Source organism: Microcaecilia unicolor, chromosome 9 (genome assembly GCF_901765095.1).
Source record: "Microcaecilia unicolor chromosome 9, aMicUni1.1, whole genome shotgun sequence".
NCBI classification, from domain to species: Eukaryota; Metazoa; Chordata; class Amphibia; order Gymnophiona; family Siphonopidae; genus Microcaecilia; species Microcaecilia unicolor.
Window position 1 is genome coordinate 176,099,029 of NC_044039.1, and position 17,928 is coordinate 176,116,956.

The 17,928-nt window shown below is 46.0% G+C and overlaps 1 protein-coding gene across 3 annotated transcripts in view; it reads left to right on the forward strand.

The window, feature by feature from the left end:
* PPM1A (protein phosphatase, Mg2+/Mn2+ dependent 1A) overlaps positions 1–17,928 on the forward strand; it is a 203,148-nt gene that overhangs the window by 172,816 nt on the left and 12,404 nt on the right. For all 3 annotated transcript variants that reach the window (XM_030214789.1, XM_030214787.1, XM_030214788.1), the window contains one exon: positions 7,110–7,167. In XM_030214789.1, the coding sequence (XP_030070649.1) occupies positions 7,110–7,167 (58 nt within the window). The remainder of the gene's footprint in view (positions 1–7,109; positions 7,168–17,928) is intronic.

A 17,928-nucleotide genomic window follows, 5' to 3' on the forward strand; every position in this document is an offset into this window, starting at 1 on the left:
TTTCGGGGTTTCATTTCTTCTAGAGAGAACCTGGTAGGGTTCTTCCTTGCTAGGGGACATAGAAATGTCATTGCAAGAAGGAAACTCCTAAAGAGAACACTCAAGAGAGTGGGAACAGAAGTGTTCTCTTTAGGAGTTTCCTTCTTGCAATGAGATAATTTCCAGGTATATGCTCCTCCTGTATAGTACCCTGGTCTGTTTCTGCTTGTTTCTTCTGAAAAGAAAAAAACTCCTTCCTTAGTAGGTTCTGATAGAATCTGGGGATATTTTACTATTTTCGGATGATCACTCCTTCTCAGTCAAACCGCTTTAGTACCTAGCGGATTAGTTGCCTCCAGTCATAAAAGCTGGAATTCCTAGGGGTTGTCTTTATTCTTATTTCAGATACCTCCGCATGGCCTGTCTCTAGCCTATAACTGTAATTTTATTAATATCTCCATAGCTGTCCAGGTTTTGATAGTGGCTAACTTCTTTTGCTGCCAGTATGTAAGTTATTTCTCCTGGCAGACGGCGTATTCTATAGATTTTTGATCAGAACTCTTATTTGTGGTTCCCTAGTTTAGACCACATATATATTATATCCTGTGAGTTTATGTTGTAGTCAGTGTTAAGATTATCAGTTTCTAAACTGATCATCTTGGATATAGTCAGAGGTGGCTAGATGATTCTAGATATCAAGGTCTGTATTTCCCTTTCTCATATGTAGCTCATTATGAGGCTCCTTCCTAGCTCCTGCAGTTTCTCCTTGAGCTCTTATCCCTTGCACCTTTCTCCCACCTCCATATTCTTCTGTGAAGGTGCACCTTTTGCTCTTTTTCTCTGACAATTATGCCATGTTGTATTAAAAAATCATTCCCTGTTCTTCCTCCTTACAGTGTCATCGGCTTTTCCATTTTGTGTATCAGCTATTCTACAATCTTACAGTATGAGTTCTAATTCGGTCTCTTAGTGGAAACTATGCTTCTGCCCCGACTTATCAGCTGTTTATCAGCCTCAAGAATCACTTGGAATTCTCTTTTAACATTCTCTGCTTTGCTTCAATTTCAGATTTTCAACCATATTTCAGCCTTTCAGTTTCAGCTGTTTTGCAGCTTTTCAGTATCTTATGTTTTAGCCTCACTGCAGCTGCTGTGTTTCAGCCTTTCGGTGTCATTATAACTGCTGTACTTCAGTCTGGCAGTCTTAACTATACTTCTCCTGCACTGTATCCATCTGCATTTCAGTCTCCCATTATCAATTGTGCATCACTCTCTCAGTGACTGTGGTGCTTTTAGTATCATTGTATGCTTCTTTTGCCCTCTCAGATTCTGTGGCACTTTTGCCTCCCAGTGTCTTTGGGGCTACAGCCTCTTGGTGTCAGAGGTATTTCTCTTACACTTTATTCTGTAATACCTAAAACATCCCTATATTTTGGGTGAACTTCTTGGGTTACAGGCATCATTTTACACCCTCTTTGTGAACTGCTTTGTTACATCCCACAAGTTCTGGACTGATCTCTAGGATGATGAGGAAAGAAAAATTCTTACCTGATAATTTTCTTTCCTTTAGTCCCAACAGACTAATCCAGAAGCCTGCCTTGTCTATTTTCACACTTATTTTATTGTTCCATCAAGCCTATGTTTTGAAAAGGTCACTTTTTTCTGAGAAGACTTTGGGAGATGCTTCTCGGCATCATTAGACTCTGCCAAAAAAGGAAAAAGGTTGCTGACCTTCCAGAGTTGATGTGAAATTGGTTTTGTCAGGTCCTTATTCTGAGGGTCTTTATCCATGGCTTCTAATCAGTGGATTTCAATACCTATTGCTTTAGGTGGTGGTTGTGTATCTCTTGAGTTGAAGGCTCATTCTTGAGTTACGCAGTGCTGTGTAATTATGTTGGATGGAGTGTGATAGAATGCTCATTCTTGAGTTACGCAGTGCTGTGTAATTATGTTGGATGGAGTCTGATAGTTCCTGCTTTGGTTGGTCAACCCAGTGTCAGTCCTCTTCAGTAGCTTCTGTTTTGATCGAAAATCTGTGAGACCATTGATGTTGGTAGTGCCTTCTTGGTTTGATCATTCGATGGTATAGGCATGCTTTGATCTCTATATATGAGCACCATTTCATTTGAATTACTGAAGGGTCTAGGGCTATGCAGTACTCTTCAGAGGCAAATCAGGAAAAACTATTTTCTTTCTGTGTCTCCATCCCCTGGTCAATAGACATAATCCACAAGTTCGGGACTGATCTGTTGGGACTAAAGTAAAGAAAATTATCAGGTAAAATGTAATATTTTCTTCCTTCCCTTTCTGCATATTTTCCTATGTAGAATAATTAGTTTTTTGTTGGTTTAAGTTGTTCGCTGCCTTGATTTTTGTTTTGAAGGGTGGTTAATCAAATTCATTAAACATAAAAACATTTTTTAGAACTGCTTTTACAGATCTCCATAGAGTCCAGTCTTCAATAGTTTGTGCTGTACACATTCTTTGCACATATAGTATCAGTGGGATCCTGGTATGGAGCACTGATGAGTGGAACATCACAGCCACAAGTTGATATAGTTGGTTTCATAAGTAGAAGGTTTCTAAATATTTAAAAATATCAATATTTTATCAGAAATGAAAATCAGAAGATGAGTGTATGTAAGGCTCAGAATATGCAAATTATTTCATGCATATACATTGTGGATTTTCTGATTGGCTGTGAGGTCTCCTGAACAGGTTTGGGAAACCCTGTTTTCTCCAAGGAAAAGCAGGGCATTAATTCTCACATGAGTAATGTGGCGCAGTGTTGCTTGGTCCTGGCTTTATGACAAGCCATAAGAGCTTTTGTGGAGCGCTAGTGCCTTGGTGCTCATGCATGGCCACTGCGTTCTTTTTTTACCGCGGTGAGGAGAACATTGCGTTTCTTACTTCTCTTTACGTCCTGTCCGATGAGCTTTATTTTTGGTGCCTTTCATCAACTTTTAGTAGTTTTTCGCTGTGCTTTTTTGGGCATTTGTTTTCCCTTGTATTTTTTTTAGTTTTGTCCATTTCCTTTATTTTCCATTCACTAGACTGTGTTTAGGCCTGGTCTCCAATTGGGTTTTTCCCGTCTTTTTTCCCTGGTGTCTTGCCCCTTTTTTCAGGCACCATCATGTCTTTTGATTTAGTGTTGAAAGTTTTTCCTTCCATGTCCTCTAAAGCTCCCAGTGGCTTTAAGCGCTGTACCTGGTTCAATCAGCTAATCTCTGGCATGGACACCCATTCTTGGTGTGTTCAGTGACTAGGGCCTGGACCGTAGATATTTGTGTCCTTTGTCATCATTTGAAGAAAAGGACTCAACTGTTCAGAGAGGCCCAAAGAGAAAAGATTTTTGGAGCTGAGTCCGGGTCCTCGACGGTGGCGACAGCATAAGCATTGGGAGCATCGGTCCCTATGGCTGCCTCAAAACCCAGAGACACTGGGAGCAGTAGTGTGTCAAGTGGGTCTCCACCTGTCTCGATGTCGACTGCTGGACAGGGCCCCTGGGACCAGCAAGCATTGGACCTGACCTCGAAGCAAAGTGAGAATTTGACGTTGTCCTCATCGGCACCAAGGAGTCTCGACATGGAGTTTCAGGCGAAGGCCAAGAAGCTTCGGTGTAGAGGGACTCGGCAACTGAGAAGTGTCGGCGCTGGGAGGACCACTTGCCCTCTATCCAGGAGGTGCCAGTATGTCTGTCTCCAGGCAGCTAGAACCCGATTCCTGTCTTGGTCTCATCTGTTCTGCAGCCTATCTCGGAGCAGACACCCCAGTCTTTCCTGGTGTCGGCCCTCGGTAAGCGTGTCTGGGCCTTGCTGCCTGAGCTGCTGGATGGCATCACAGCGCTGGGCATTGGTGTTGGGGGTGGTTGTGCCTACCGTCCAGCCCGCTGAGGCCTTTCCTGGCCCTCAGCCTGTGGTGCGGCCCCGGTGTCGACACCCCCTCAGCTTTGTGGAGGAAGCTTCACTGGAGTCGAGGCAGGAGCTGACTTCTCGTTGCCCCTCTCGGGACATAGCTCTTCAAAGTTGAGGCAAGCTCAGTCCCATGAGGAGTTTCGGTCTGACACCAATGAAGAAAACTCATGGGAGTCAGAGGAGGATCCACGGTACTTCTCAGATGAGTCCTATGTTCTGTTCCAGGCTGCACTCTCTCAGTTGTATATAGTTTCAGGTTAATCTGAATTACGTTCTTCCTGTTGCGAGGCCTAATTTTCCAAATTTTGTTGTTTTCTGTGAGCCTGGACGCTATGGAATACCCCACTTGTGAGAATTAATGCCCTGCTTGTCCTAGGAGAAAACGAAGTTACTTACCTGTAGCAGATATTCTCTGAGGACAGCAGGGCTTATATTCTTACAAACCCTCCCACCTCCCCTATTTTTACTTTTTCTTGCTGTAGTATTTTACTGCAGTAGCCACGCACGAGCGGAAGAACATATTTCGCTCTGTACAAAATCTCTTATGGCTTGTCATAAATCCCAGACTGGGCAACACTGCGCCACATTACCCACTTGTGAGACTATAAGCCCTGCTGTCCTTGGAGTATACCAGGTAAGTAATTTTGCTTTATGCATTAACTGCTAGGTAAAGGGCCCTTTTATTAAAACTTAGTGCACGCTAAGTGTCATGTGGCCCATAGGTGTAAAAATAGGACATGCTGTATCTGCCTTTTTTTTATTTTTTATTTATAACCATTTAAATTTTTACAAGTGATAAAACAACTTGCCGGAAATACAGAGAAAGTAATATATAGGAATTATTTCAGTCAGGTAATTCTATTCTCTTCCTTAGACCACTAAATAGGGAGAGTGAAACAAGACAAGAAGATCAATTAAACAGTAAACAGAAAAAAAAGTGGTATTAACCTGATTATCCCCAGATATTACTCATCTAATTCATTATTCCACATTGATCATCTGGTTGGATTCTTCAAGGCCAATACGGTGTATAGTCAAATCATTTCATTGAAAACATACTTATTGTCCAATATTAGTTAGAAATAATACATCTTATTACATTCTTTCTCTTTTAAAAACCAGAAGTTATTTAACAATACATATACTTAAGTCTCTAATTCAAATCCCACTGATTAAAGTAATCCCAGTTTTCACAGGCTTCACTCCTTTTAAAGTAATAATTGAGGAAATATTTCTGAGGAAAACTTTAGGAGTCATACCCAGAACTCTGGGAAAAACAATAATCTCGATATTAATCTTCTATAATAATATTCATTTTATTATTCAAAGTTTCTGGTCTATTATCATTTTCAAAATCATAACCACTTCTTGCTCGTGTAGAATCATTTGTTATATCAATTTTTCACTCTCAAAGGGTTCAGTTAAATTGTCCATGTAACTCTCTAATAAAATTATATCTGAAACAAAATTTATTTACTGCCACCGTTAGGTCCCGAGGCGCCTTCCAGATGGCATTCAATGTAACCTCCACGGGAGCCAAAAACTCCAAGTTGATTTCTCTTAGGTGTTTAGGAGTGGTTCCACCGATTCGGGTTCTACTGTAAACGTCCTCCGTTTCAGCATATGCCTCTAACTCACTCCTCCACTCCTTTGGACATGGTGGTTGAATAATTTGGGAGCGATGGAGTTGTTTTTTCTAGGTCCAAGAGCGTTGACTCTCCTTCGCTGGCGCTAATCAAAGGACTCGCCAACCCTTTCATCTGGGCAGTTCATCGCGCAGCGGTCCCACACTTGCTGCTCAGGGGACAAAACGCTGGCCATCGGCGGCTGACCGCCGATTGGCCCCTTCCTCTCAGTTAAGGTAACTGCAATTGCAGAGAGGAAATTTACGTAAAGAATACGAAACCTCAGAGGGCAGCTGGGCCATTGGGCATATGAACTTCAGGTCGCCATCTAACCACTCTCCCAGTTTGGGACACTCTTTGTCTGATTTCTCCTCAGAGGCCTGTCTGATATGGGTAACCCTTCAGCATAGCCCTCTGAGTCAGTGAAACACAGAAGCCCCTTCACCACTACAAGGTGGTGTCCCTTCGGAGGGGTGTATCTGCCTTTATATACTACAGTACTATGGAGCATTTATTGCATGCTAAGCTTTAGTAAAATGGCTCATAAATAAGGTAATCATATTTTTGGCTAGTTTTATCTTGAGAAAACAGGACATTGCTATTCACAATCTTTTTACTAATGAGAGAGGTAAATACGTTTTCTCATTTGACTTTTTCAGGTACCCGAAGAGATTTTTGTTTGATATTTGTTGTTTTAAAGCAGTGCTTTCAAATATTTTCAGGCCACAATCCCATGATCATATCCATGGTGGTACGTGCAACCCTGACACGGTGCATCATAATGATTCACCTGTGTAGAGCCTGCCCAGATTGCAACCCTAGACGTGACATGCATGACTTTGAGGATGTGACCCACAGTTTGGGAAATGCAACTTTAAAGCATGGTCACTAGAGGAACTATTAACTAAGCACAAGATAGGTAATTCATTTGATACTGAATGAATCTATTTACTGGTGCTCTGTGAGTCACTTTAGTTATAAAAGCAATTCCGTGCTATTTCTTAGGGCAGGGGTTCTCAACCTAGTTCTCAGGACAAATCAAGGCAGTCTGGTTTTCTGGATACCCATAATGAATATGGCATGACATAAATTTGCATGTGTTGCCTCTTTTGTGTGCAAATCTATCTCATGCATTTTCATTGTGGGTATCCTGAAAACCTGACTGACTAGGCATGTTCTGAGGACTGGGCTGAGAACTGCTGTCTTAGGGTGATAACGTCCTGTGTTACATAACTTTCTTTAGAGAAAGTGGCTGCTTTTGCAGAATTTTCTAACTTAGCAGAATCTAAAAATTGCCAGCTTTGCTCTCTTTATTATACATCTTTAGCAGTTTTTTTTTTAAATCATTTTTTAGCATAGAGAAGTGTTTTAGAAATCTTTTTTTATCCCTTTATTCTTGTCTTCTGCTTCACAGGTTTTTACAAGGAATTATCATTGAAGACCATCAAAATATTCTAAAATGCAAAGTCATTTGCAACTATTAAGTAGCATATTCAAGCTGACAAGAACATTGAGCTATGTGATCAATTGTTTTAGAACTGGATATGTTAGTTGAAGGATTTTAAACATGTTTTTCCTACATTTTAATTTAGACGGAGTGTGATTGAAGCAGTGTATAATCGACTGAATCCCTATAGAAATGATGACACTGTAAGTATAACATTTATCCTTGTTTTAATGTTCTTTTCCTTTCACCCCTTAAATCTGTATTCTCCCTTGGCTGTGGAATGACTGTTGAAATCTTTTGTAGAAAGAAGCAAATGGCAGCACAGCAGGGTGACCTGTTTCATAGATTTACATATTTATAGTGCACCCTAGTGGTTACTCTATATATCTTGACAAATTTGTCTGATAATTTTATCAGCCATCAGTTCAGTGCTTTGAAGCTTGCTTCTTCAGACTTAGAAAAGAGTGAATGGCCCTTCCATAAATATATTTGGTGTTTTCATGAATGTGATAACTCTGCATTATAATTTTGCTCAGTTTTTTTTTTAATTTTCATGAAGTCTTTATTAATAAGTAATACACAAATTCAAGTACATAGCACATCATGCACAACATAGTACAATTCAATTATACAGAACCAATCTCTGGTAATGTGGCTTACAAATAATACAGCACATGGTGAAACTCTCACTGCACACCCAACAAACCAAACACATCTTACTGTACGAGTGCGCCCAGTAAACTATTCAGTATGTCCGGTCCAATACTTCAATATTTGTAGTTTTTTATATTAGTTCCCATCCCCCTCCCCCCCTTCCCCACTAAACCCCCAAGTTTTGCTCAGTTTTAAAGTTAGTGTTCACAGTTGCATGAATAAACAATACTGTATACTATAATGCACTTACTACTTGCTTGTTGAATACTGTATACAGAATATTGTCTGCAGTATGGTAAATGCTTACAGTTAAATCATTTATATCCTTCAGTCACTGTAATGAAAGTAACATGAATCTGCCATCTCTCTACTCTCTCTTGAGTGGAAAAACAAAGTTTTCTTCAGAAATGTTTGTGTGTGTGTAGAGAGTGAATGGAATATTTTGGACTGAAATGTTTGCAGTTGTATAGGCCCAATCAAAACTAATCAGTTTACTTCGTGTTAAAAATAGACCTAATTTAGAACTCAAATACCATTATATATGTTTATGAAATAAGTTTATATTCCTCATTGTTTGAGTAATGAAAGTATTCAAATCAGGTTTTTTTTCTTTTTTTCCCCCAAATTTTCATTTTTCTTCTTTTCTCTTAGGTGAAACTTCTTAAGTGTTCCCTCCACCTTAACTTCTCCAACTTTTCAGTGGCTATCTTGTTATGATAGAGTAATCTATTTTATTGTGCTTTCTCTGTGCATGTAAAATATCTGAATGTCATAGTTCAGACACGCAAAACTTTGAGGTATTCAAGTTTTATTTTAGAGCTAAATTACTAAGAGAGCTTGACAAATCATGTGTTCCAGGTTTCCACAACTCTTGGAAATTATACTGTGATCTAGGATCTTATGCCACTGCCCCAGTCTTAGTATTTACTTTACTCAAGTCTGCTTCTATCATTACGACCTGTAGATCCAGAAATTTGTTTCCCATACTACGGGCAGGTATACAAAGCTCTCCAGATATTACTCTTTTTTTTCCCTTTCTATAAAGGTATTTGATGTCTTACATTCCTGAGTAACTGGCCCTTCTGTTTGGAATGCCTTACCCATACTTCTTCGCCTAGCAAGCCCATTTGACAAATTTAAACAGGAAATCAAGATTCATCATTTTTCTGAAGCCTATAGGTCCTGATTAGCTGCAGTACTGGCTCAGTGATTGCTGAACGTGGGACCAGTGACCTCAATCTACATTTCCCTCCTCCCTCTACTTTTTCTATCCTATGATTTTATAGTTCTTTTCTGTTCCATTCCATTTTTATATTTATTGTAAACCACCTCAATGGATGCCTTAAGAGCGGTATATTAAGCCTTAATAAACTTGAACTTGAATCTTAATGAGCAATATCTACTAATCAGAAACTGCACAACAAAATTACATAAATCTTCCTCTCAGATAATAGCACTGAGGCACCTCTCTTTCCACTCCCTGAGTGCCAGAAGTGCTTTCCCATCCCACATCAGTTCCACATATTACAGGAGTATAACAGTGGCAGTACAGCACCTCTAGCAGAGTTGTCATCCTCTGCTGGTCTCTGAGTTCTGTGCTTTTGAGTCACATAGCACTGTATTGTCCTGCATTGTCCAGACTGCAACACCAGTGGTTGGAGGTGCTGTTGTTTCCTTTCTCATCCTAAAAAGTCAAGATCCAAGGGTGAGTGAGTAGATTGGGTATGTGAGAGGTAAGAAACTGAGTAAAGAGATTTTGGAGGACAAGATGGTAAGGGAGAGAGGGAATCTAGGGGGGGGGGGGTAAGAGAATAACTGATGGGACAAGGAAAGAAAGAATATATGGGGTGTGGAAAGTGGCAACAGTTGGTGGGAGGATTGGAGTTTGTGAGAGAGAGAGAGAGAGAGACTCAAATGCTGTGAGATGAGGAGCAGGGAGAAAATGAGGGAATCAGGATGTATGAGAAGATAAGAGTTAGTAATTGAGGTATAAGACAAGAGAATGAGAGGATAGAAGGGACGGTGCCTCCTTTTCCTGATCCTGGATCCCATGTTTCTCGTCCTTCCAAGCCCCAGCTCACCTTCCATCACCTATTCCTTTGCCTCTCCTAACTGAAATATTGTATCTGTTTTCCTTGTCTGAGATCCATCTCTCTCCTCAAATCCCTCCCTCCCCACACAAATTTAAAAAAAAAGGCCAGTTATTTATTTTGCTAGACCAGTCCAGACCATTTGAGTCAATGGTATAAGGGCTGTGCAGCCTGGAATTCTCCAGTATTTCTTCATCTCTAGCAGATGATGGAGGTCAGGTCTAGTGCAGCAGGTCCTGGTAGGCCTGACTCCCTCGAATGCAGACCACAGTCTGTGTCCCTTGAGGTTGAGTCCTTGAGTCTGGGTGCTCTTGGGGTTCAGATCACAGTCCTTAAACCTGCAACCCCAAGCTTGGGCGCATGACTTTAGCTTGATAGGACTCTGGCAGTGGTCCTGTGCCAGCAGGAGTGGGAAGTAGATATGGTCCCCCATTCCCCCTCCTCCTTCTATCAGGCTCCCCAGCAGCAAATTAAAATTCAATTAGCCTGGGGGGAGGAGTCAAGATAGCTGTCTGTAGCTGATCAGTGTTTATCGTTCTCTGTTTTTACATAGAGCTATTGCTTCAATGTCTCCTAAAAGAAGGGAGAAAGCTTGGGTGTTTGCCTCCTCAACCCCAATTGCTCCTTCCAGCAAACAAGTGCTGATTGAACAGTATGCCATCCAGAACCCTAAAGTGGGAATCGGAGGGGCAGGCTCTAAAGCCGTGACTGACCTGGGAGACTATTCACGGTTGAACCTGGAAACATCGTTATACCCTCCAGCTGTTCATCCTCATGGACCTCATTGCCAGAGGATGTAGTAACAGCGGTTAAGCGTATCTGGGTTTAAAAAAAAGTTTGGACGAATTCCTGGAGGGAAAATCCGTAGTCTTCTATTGAGACAGACATGGGGGAGCAACTGCTTGTCCCGGGATTAGTAGCATGGAATGTTGCTGCTAATTGGATTCTGCCAGGTACTTGTGACCTGGTTTGGCCACTGTTTGGAAAACAGGATGCTGGGCTAGATGGACCGTTGGACCTCCACTGTCCTGCGCACCCTTTGACGCTGGTAGAGGAAGTGACTACATGAAACGCTGCTGCTTTGGTTGATGTCAGAAGAGAAACTCTGGGAGCGTTAACGTTGGAAGCAGGCCTGACTTCATCTACCCCTGCGAACTCTCACCTTTCAGAGGCTGTGACACAGCAAAGAGTAGTTGGAGGAATTGCTGTAGTTCCATCTGAGGCACTGATTGCCGAATTTGCCCTTGGTGAGTCTACTTCAGAGGGGATGAGTGGAACATCTTTGCTGAGGACAGGAGAGGATTCAGGCAGTTTCCCGATTCCCTCGGGTGGAGTGACTTTAGAAGTTATTTGGGTCATGTTATCTAAATAAGTCCTCAGCAGATTTTATCATTGCTTTATCTGCTGTGGATATTAAGGTAGATAATATTTCAAAACATCAAGGTCAAATTCAAGTGGTATTCCAAACTAAAAAGCTGAATATTGAACAAAATAGTAAAAATCTTGTAAAATTGGTACAAGATAAAACACTAAATCATTTTAAAATAGAAGTACTAGAGAATTTTAATAGATATTTGAATTTGCTTGTTTTGAATTTCCCCAAACTGGTTGGGGTTTCTCCTTGTGATATATTGAAGAAATATTTGCTTGAAGTTTTACATTTTTCCTCTGATAATATTCCTTCAATCAGTTGGATATATTTTTTTGCCTGTGAATGTATCTGAAGGAGCACCTGTTATAAGATCTCGAGATAATTTGTATCTGGGGAACTTGACTGATTTCTTGGAAAGGACTACAACAGAAGAGCAAACTAGAGCAACTTTGCTGGTTTCATTAATTTTTGATCAAGGATTTGAATGGAGTTTTGCGCCTATACTTTTAGAAATTTCTAGACTCTCTTTATGGGACAAAGGATATGGATTTATCCAGATGTTACAAGAGCAACCCAAGAGAGACGTAAAGCTTTTTTGGAGATGAGACAAGAAGCTAGAAATTTAGGTGCTAGTTTCCAGCTGAGAGATCCGTGTAAATGTTGTGTTCAGTATTTAGGAGTTAAATATGTTTTTCAATATCCAGAACAGATGAGGATTTTCTTGGTTTAAAAAAAAAATAAAATTGACCCAGGTGGCTCTAGGAAGTAATGAACTAGAGAATTAAGTATTATTCTTTCTCCGAGGACAAGCAGGCTGCTTGTTCTCACTGATGGGTGACGTCCACGGCAGCCCCTCCAATCGGAAACTTCACTAGCAAAGTCCTTTGCTAGTCCTCGCGCGCCCGCGCGCACCGCGCATGCGCGGCCGTCTTCCCGCCCGAAACCGGCTCGAGCCGGCCAGTCTTCTTTTGTCCGCACTCGGTACGGTCGTGTTTTCGCCGTGTCGAGCCCCGGAAAGTCGACCTCGCGCGTCCAAATTATTTTTGAGCGTGTTTTTTCCTTCGGGAAAGTTTTGTCTAAGTCGGGAAGTGCTCCGGAAACCCTCCGCTGGGTTTCGTGTCAATCCTCCCCGTACTTCCAGCTTTTTGCCCCGGTAAGTTTTCTTTCGTCGTCGGGGTAGGCCTCTTTCGGCCTCGGTCGAGATTTTTTCTCCCTCTAAATTTTTGGTGCTTCAAATTTCGCCATTTCGGCTTTTGATTTCGCCGGCGTGATTTTTCCGCCCATGACATCGAAGCCTTCCAGCGGCTTCAAGAAGTGCACCCAGTGCGCCCGGGTTATCTCGCTCACTGATCGACACTCGTCGTGTCTTCAGTGTCTGGGGGCCGAGCACCGCCCTCAGAACTGCAGTCTGTGTTCCCTGCTTCAAAGGCGGACTCAGGTAGCGAGACTAGCCCAGTGGAACGTGTTGTTCTCGGGCTCTTCGTCGGCATCGGCACCGGGATCTTCGAGTGCATCGACGTCGTCAGCGTCCAGACCATCTTCCTCGGCCGCCCCTGCATCGAGTGCATCGAGGCATCGGGCCTCTGCATCGGCGCCGAGACATCGGATAGCTGCATCGACGTCGGTGGTACCAGGACCTCGTCTGCTGATGTCGTCGGACGGTGGTGCATCGGGTGGAGTGCAGGTGAGGGCTGTCCATTCCCCTGCTGGTGGCGGTGAGCCCTCGGGTGGGTCTCCTCCTACCCTGAGGGCTCCTGCGGTACAGCCCCCCCGAGATCGACCTTCTTCGGTCTCGGCCCCGAGGAAGCGACGGATGGATTCGACGTCCTCCTCGTCGGTGCCGGGGAGCTCCGGTGACATGCTTCGGAAGAAATCGAAGAAGCATCGACACCGGTCTCCTCCCCGTGTCGGCACCGAGAGCTCTGGGTCGCCGAGGGATTCGGCACCCAGCAGGCATCGGCACCGAGAGGACCGCTCACCCTCTGTTCAGGAGGTGTCGATGCGCTCCGCTCTGGACAGCCCGGAACAGCCTCCACGCCCGGAACAGGTACTGACGTCGACGCCTGCATCGACCTCCATGCCTTTCTCTGCAGCCGCTCTGAACGAGAGCCTCCGGGCCGTTCTCCCAGAGATTCTGGGGGAGCTGTTGCGCCCTACCCCTCCGGTACCGGCGGTGCTTGCGCCTCCGGTACCGTCGAGCGTGGCGCCGGCTGGCCCATCGTCCGGGGTGAGGTCCCCGACGTCGGTACCGCGTGCGGTGCCGACTGCGGCCACCTCCCAGGAAGGCTCCCCGACTACGTCGGCGGAGGGAGCTTCGCCGATGCGGGCGAGGGAGTCTACCTCTCGACGCCCCCATCGTGGACGTGGCTCCACGGAGTCGAGCCGGGCGCGGTTGCAGACGCAGGTCCGTGAATTTGTGTCTGACACCGAGGGTGAGGCCTCGTGGGAAGAAGAAGAAGATCCCAGATATTTCTCTGACGAGGAGTCTGAGGGTCTTCCTTCTGATCCCACTCCCTCTCCTGAAAGACAGCTTTCTCCTCCCGAGAGTCTGTCTTTTGCTTCCTTTGTCCGGGAGATGTCTACGGCCATCCCCTTCCCGGTGGTTGTGGAGGACGAGCCCAGGGCTGAAATGTTTGAGCTCCTGGACTATCCTTCTCCACCTAAGGAAGCGTCCACGGTTCCCTTGCATCATGTCCTAAAAAAGACATTGCTTGCGAACTGGACGAAACCGCTAACTAATCCCCACATCCCCAAGAAGATCGAGTCCCAGTACCGGATCCATGGGGACCCAGAGCTGATGCGCACCCAGTTGCCTCACGACTCTGGAGTTGTGGATCTGGCCCTAAAGAAGGCTAAGAGTTCTAGAGAGCATGCTTCGGCGCCCCCAGGCAAAGACTCTAGAACCTTAGACTCCTTTGGGAGGAAGGCCTACCATTCCTCTATGCTCGTGTCCAAGATCCAGTCTTACCAGCTCTACACGAGCATACACATGCGGAATAATGTGCGGCAGTTGGCGGGCTTGGTTGATGCTCTTCCCCCTGAGCAAGCCAAGCCTTTTCAGGAGGTGGTCAGGCAGCTGAAGGCGTGCAGAAAATTCCTGGCCAGAGGAGTTTATGACACTTTTGATGTTGCGTCCAGGGCCGCTGCTCAAGGTGTGGTGATGCGCAGGCTCTCATGGCTGCGTGCCGCCGACCTGGAGAATAGAATCCAGCAGCGGATTGCGGACTCGCCTTGCCGTGCGGATAACATTTTTGGCGAAAAAGTCGAACAGGTGGTAGAGTCTCTCCACCAGCGGGACACCGCATTCGACAAGTTCTCCCGCCGGCAGCCTTCAGCTTCTACCTCTACAGGTAGACGATTTTTCGGGGGAAGGAAGACTGTTCCCTATACTTCTGGCAAGCGTAGGTACAATCCTCCTTCCCGACAGCCTGCGGCCCAGGCTAAGCCCCAGCGCGCTCGCTCTCGTCAGCAGCGTGCGCCTCAGCAAGGCCCCGCGGCTCCCCAGCAAAAGCAAGGGGCGAGCTTTTGACTGGCTCCAGCAGAGCATAGCCGACATCCAAGTGTCAGTGCCGGGCGACCTGCCAGTCGGAGGGAGGTTGAAAGCTTTTCACCAAAGGTGGCCTCTCATAACCTCCGATCAGTGGGTTCTTCAAATAGTCCGGCAAGGATACACCCTCAATTTGGCCTCAAAACCTCCAAATTGCCCACCGGGAGCTCAGTCCTACAGCTTCCAGCACAAGCAGGTACTTGCAGAGGAACTCTCCGCCCTTCTCAACGCCAATGCGGTCGAGCCCGTGCCATCCGGGCAAGAAGGGCTGGGATTCTATTCCAGGTACTTCCTTGTGGAAAAGAAAACAGGGGGGATGCGTCCCATCCTAGACCTAAGGGCCCTGAACAAATATCTCGTAAAAGAAAAGTTCAGGATGCTTTCCCTGGGCACCCTTCTCCCCATGATTCAGCAAAACGATTGGCTATGCTCTCTGGACTTGAAGGATGCCTACACACACATCCCGATACTGCCAGCTCACAGACAGTATCTGCGATTTCAGCTGGGCACACACCACTTCCAGTACTGTGTGCTACCCTTTGGGCTCGCCTCTGCGCCCAGGGTGTTCACAAAGTGCCTAGCTGTGGTAGCAGCGGCGCTTCGCAGGCTGGGGGTGCACGTGTTCCCATATCTCGACGATTGGCTGGTGAAGAACACATCCGAGGCAGGAGCCCTGCAGTCCATGCAGATGACTATTCGCCTCCTGGAGCTACTGGGGTTTGTGATAAATTACCCAAAGTCCCATCTTCTCCCAGTGCAGAAACTCGAATTCATCGGAGCCCTGCTGGATTCTCGGACGGCTCGCGCCTATCTCCCAGAGACGAGGGCCAACAACCTGTTGTCCCTCGTCTCACGGGTGCGAGCGTCCCAGCAGATCACAGCTCGGCAGATGTTGAGATTGCTGGGCCATATGGCCTCCACAGTTCATGTGACTCCCATGGCCCGCCTTCACATGAGATCTGCTCAATGGACCCTAGCCTCCCAGTGGTATCAGGCCGCGGGGGGTCTAGAGGACGTGATCCACCTGTCCACGAGTTTTCTCGAATCCCTGTTGTGGTGGACGATTTGCTCCAATTTGACTCTGGGATGTCCCTTCCAAATTCCTCAGCCACAAAAAGTGCTGACCACGGATGCGTCTCTCCTGGGATGGGGAGCTCATGTCGATGGGCTTCACACCCAAGGAAAGTGGTCCCTCCAAGAACGCGATCTACAGATCAATCTTCTGGAGTTGCGAGCGATCTGGAACGCTCTGAAGGCTTTCAGAGATCGGCTGTCCCACCAAATTATCCAAATTCAGACAGACAATCAGGTTGCCATGTACTATGTCAACAAGCAGGGGGGCACCGGATCTCGCCCCCTGTGTCAGGAAGCCGTCAGCATGTGGCTCTGGGCTCGCCGTCAAGGCATGGTGCTCCAAGCCACATATCTGGCAGGCGTAAACAACAGTCTGGCCGACAGGTTGAGCAGGATTATGCAACCTCACGAGTGGTCGCTCAGTTCCCGTGTGGTACGACAGATCTTCCAGGTGTGGGGCACCCCCTTGGTAGATCTCTTCGCATCTCGAGTGAACCACAAAGTCCCTCAGTTCTGTTCCAGGCTTCAGGCCCACGGCAGACTGGCATCGGATGCCTTCCTCCTGGATTGGGGGGAGGGCCTGCTGTATGCTTATCCTCCCATCCCTCTGGTGGGGAAGACTTTGTTGAAACTCAAGCAAGACCGAGGCACCATGATTCTGATTGCTCCTTTTTGGCCGCGTCAGATCTGGTTCCCTCTTCTTCTGGAGTTATCCTCCGAAGAACCGTGGAGATTGGAGTGTTTTCCGACCCTCATCACGCAGGACGAAGGGGCTCTTCTGCATCCCAACCTCCAGTCTCTGGCTCTCACGGCCTGGATGTTGAGGGCGTAGACTTTGCCTCTTTGGGTCTGTCAGAGGGTGTCTCCCGCATCTTGCTTGCTTCCAGGAAAGACTCCACTAAGAGAAGTTACTTCTTTCATTGGAGGAGGTTTGCCGTCTGGTGTGACAGCAAGGCCCTAGATCCTCGCTCTTGTCCTACACAGACCCTGCTTGAATACCTTCTGCACTTGTCTGAGTCTGGTCTGAAGACCAACTCTGTAAGGGTTCACCTTAGTGCAATCAGTGCATACCATTACCAAGTGGAAGGTAAGCCGATCTCAGGACAGCCTTTAGTTGTTCGCTTCATGAGAGGTTTGCTTTTGTCAAAGCCCCCTGTCAAGCCTCCTACAGTGTCATGGGATCTCAATGTCGTTCTCACCCAGCTGATGAAACCTCCTTTTGAGCCACTGAATTCCTGCCATCCGAAGTACTTGACCTGGAAGGTCATTTTCTTGGTGGCAGTTACTTCGGCTCATAGAGTCAGTGAGCTTCAGGCCCTGGTAGCCCAGGCCCCTTACACCAAATTTCATCACAACAGAGTAGTCCTCCGCACTCACCCTAAGTTTCTGCCTAAGGTCGTGTCGGAGTTCCATCTGAACCAGTCAATTGTCTTGCCAACATTCTTTCCCCGTCCTCATTCCTGCCCTGCTGAACGTCAGCTGCACACATTGGACTGCAAGAGAGCATTGGCCTTCTACCTGGAGCGGACACAGCCCCACAGACAGTCCGCCCAATTGTTTGTTTCTTTTGATCCCAATAGGAGGGGAGTGGCTGTAGGGAAACGCACCATATCCAATTGGCTAGCAGATTGCATTTCCTTCACTTACGCCCAGGCGGGGCAGGCTCTTGAGGGTCATGTCACGGCTCATAATGTTAGAGCCATGGCTGCGTCGGTAGCCCACTTGAAGTCAGCCTCCATTGAAGAAATTTGCAAAGCTGCGACGTGGTCATCTGTCCACACATTCACATCTCATTACTGCCTGCAGCAGGATACCCGACGCGACAGTCGGTTCGGGCAGTCAGTTCTTCAGAACCTGTTTGGGCTTTAGGATCCAACTCCACCCCCCGAGGGCCCTGTTTGTTCTGTTCCAGGCTGCACTCTCAGTTAGTTGGTAAATTTTTTAGGTCAATCTCAGTTATGTCCTCGCCGTTGCGAGGCCCAATTGACCTTGGTTGTTGTTTTGAGTGAGCCTGGGGGCTAGGGATACCCCATCAGTGAGAACAAGCAGCCTGCTTGTCCTCGGAGAAAGCGAATGCTACATACCTGTAGAAGGTATTCTCCAAGGACAGCAGGCTGATTGTTCTCACAAACCCGCCCGCCTCCCCTTTGGAGTTGTGTCTTCCCTTGAAGTGTATTGTCTTTCTACATACTGGACTGGCCGGCTCGAGCCGGTTTCGGGCGGGAAG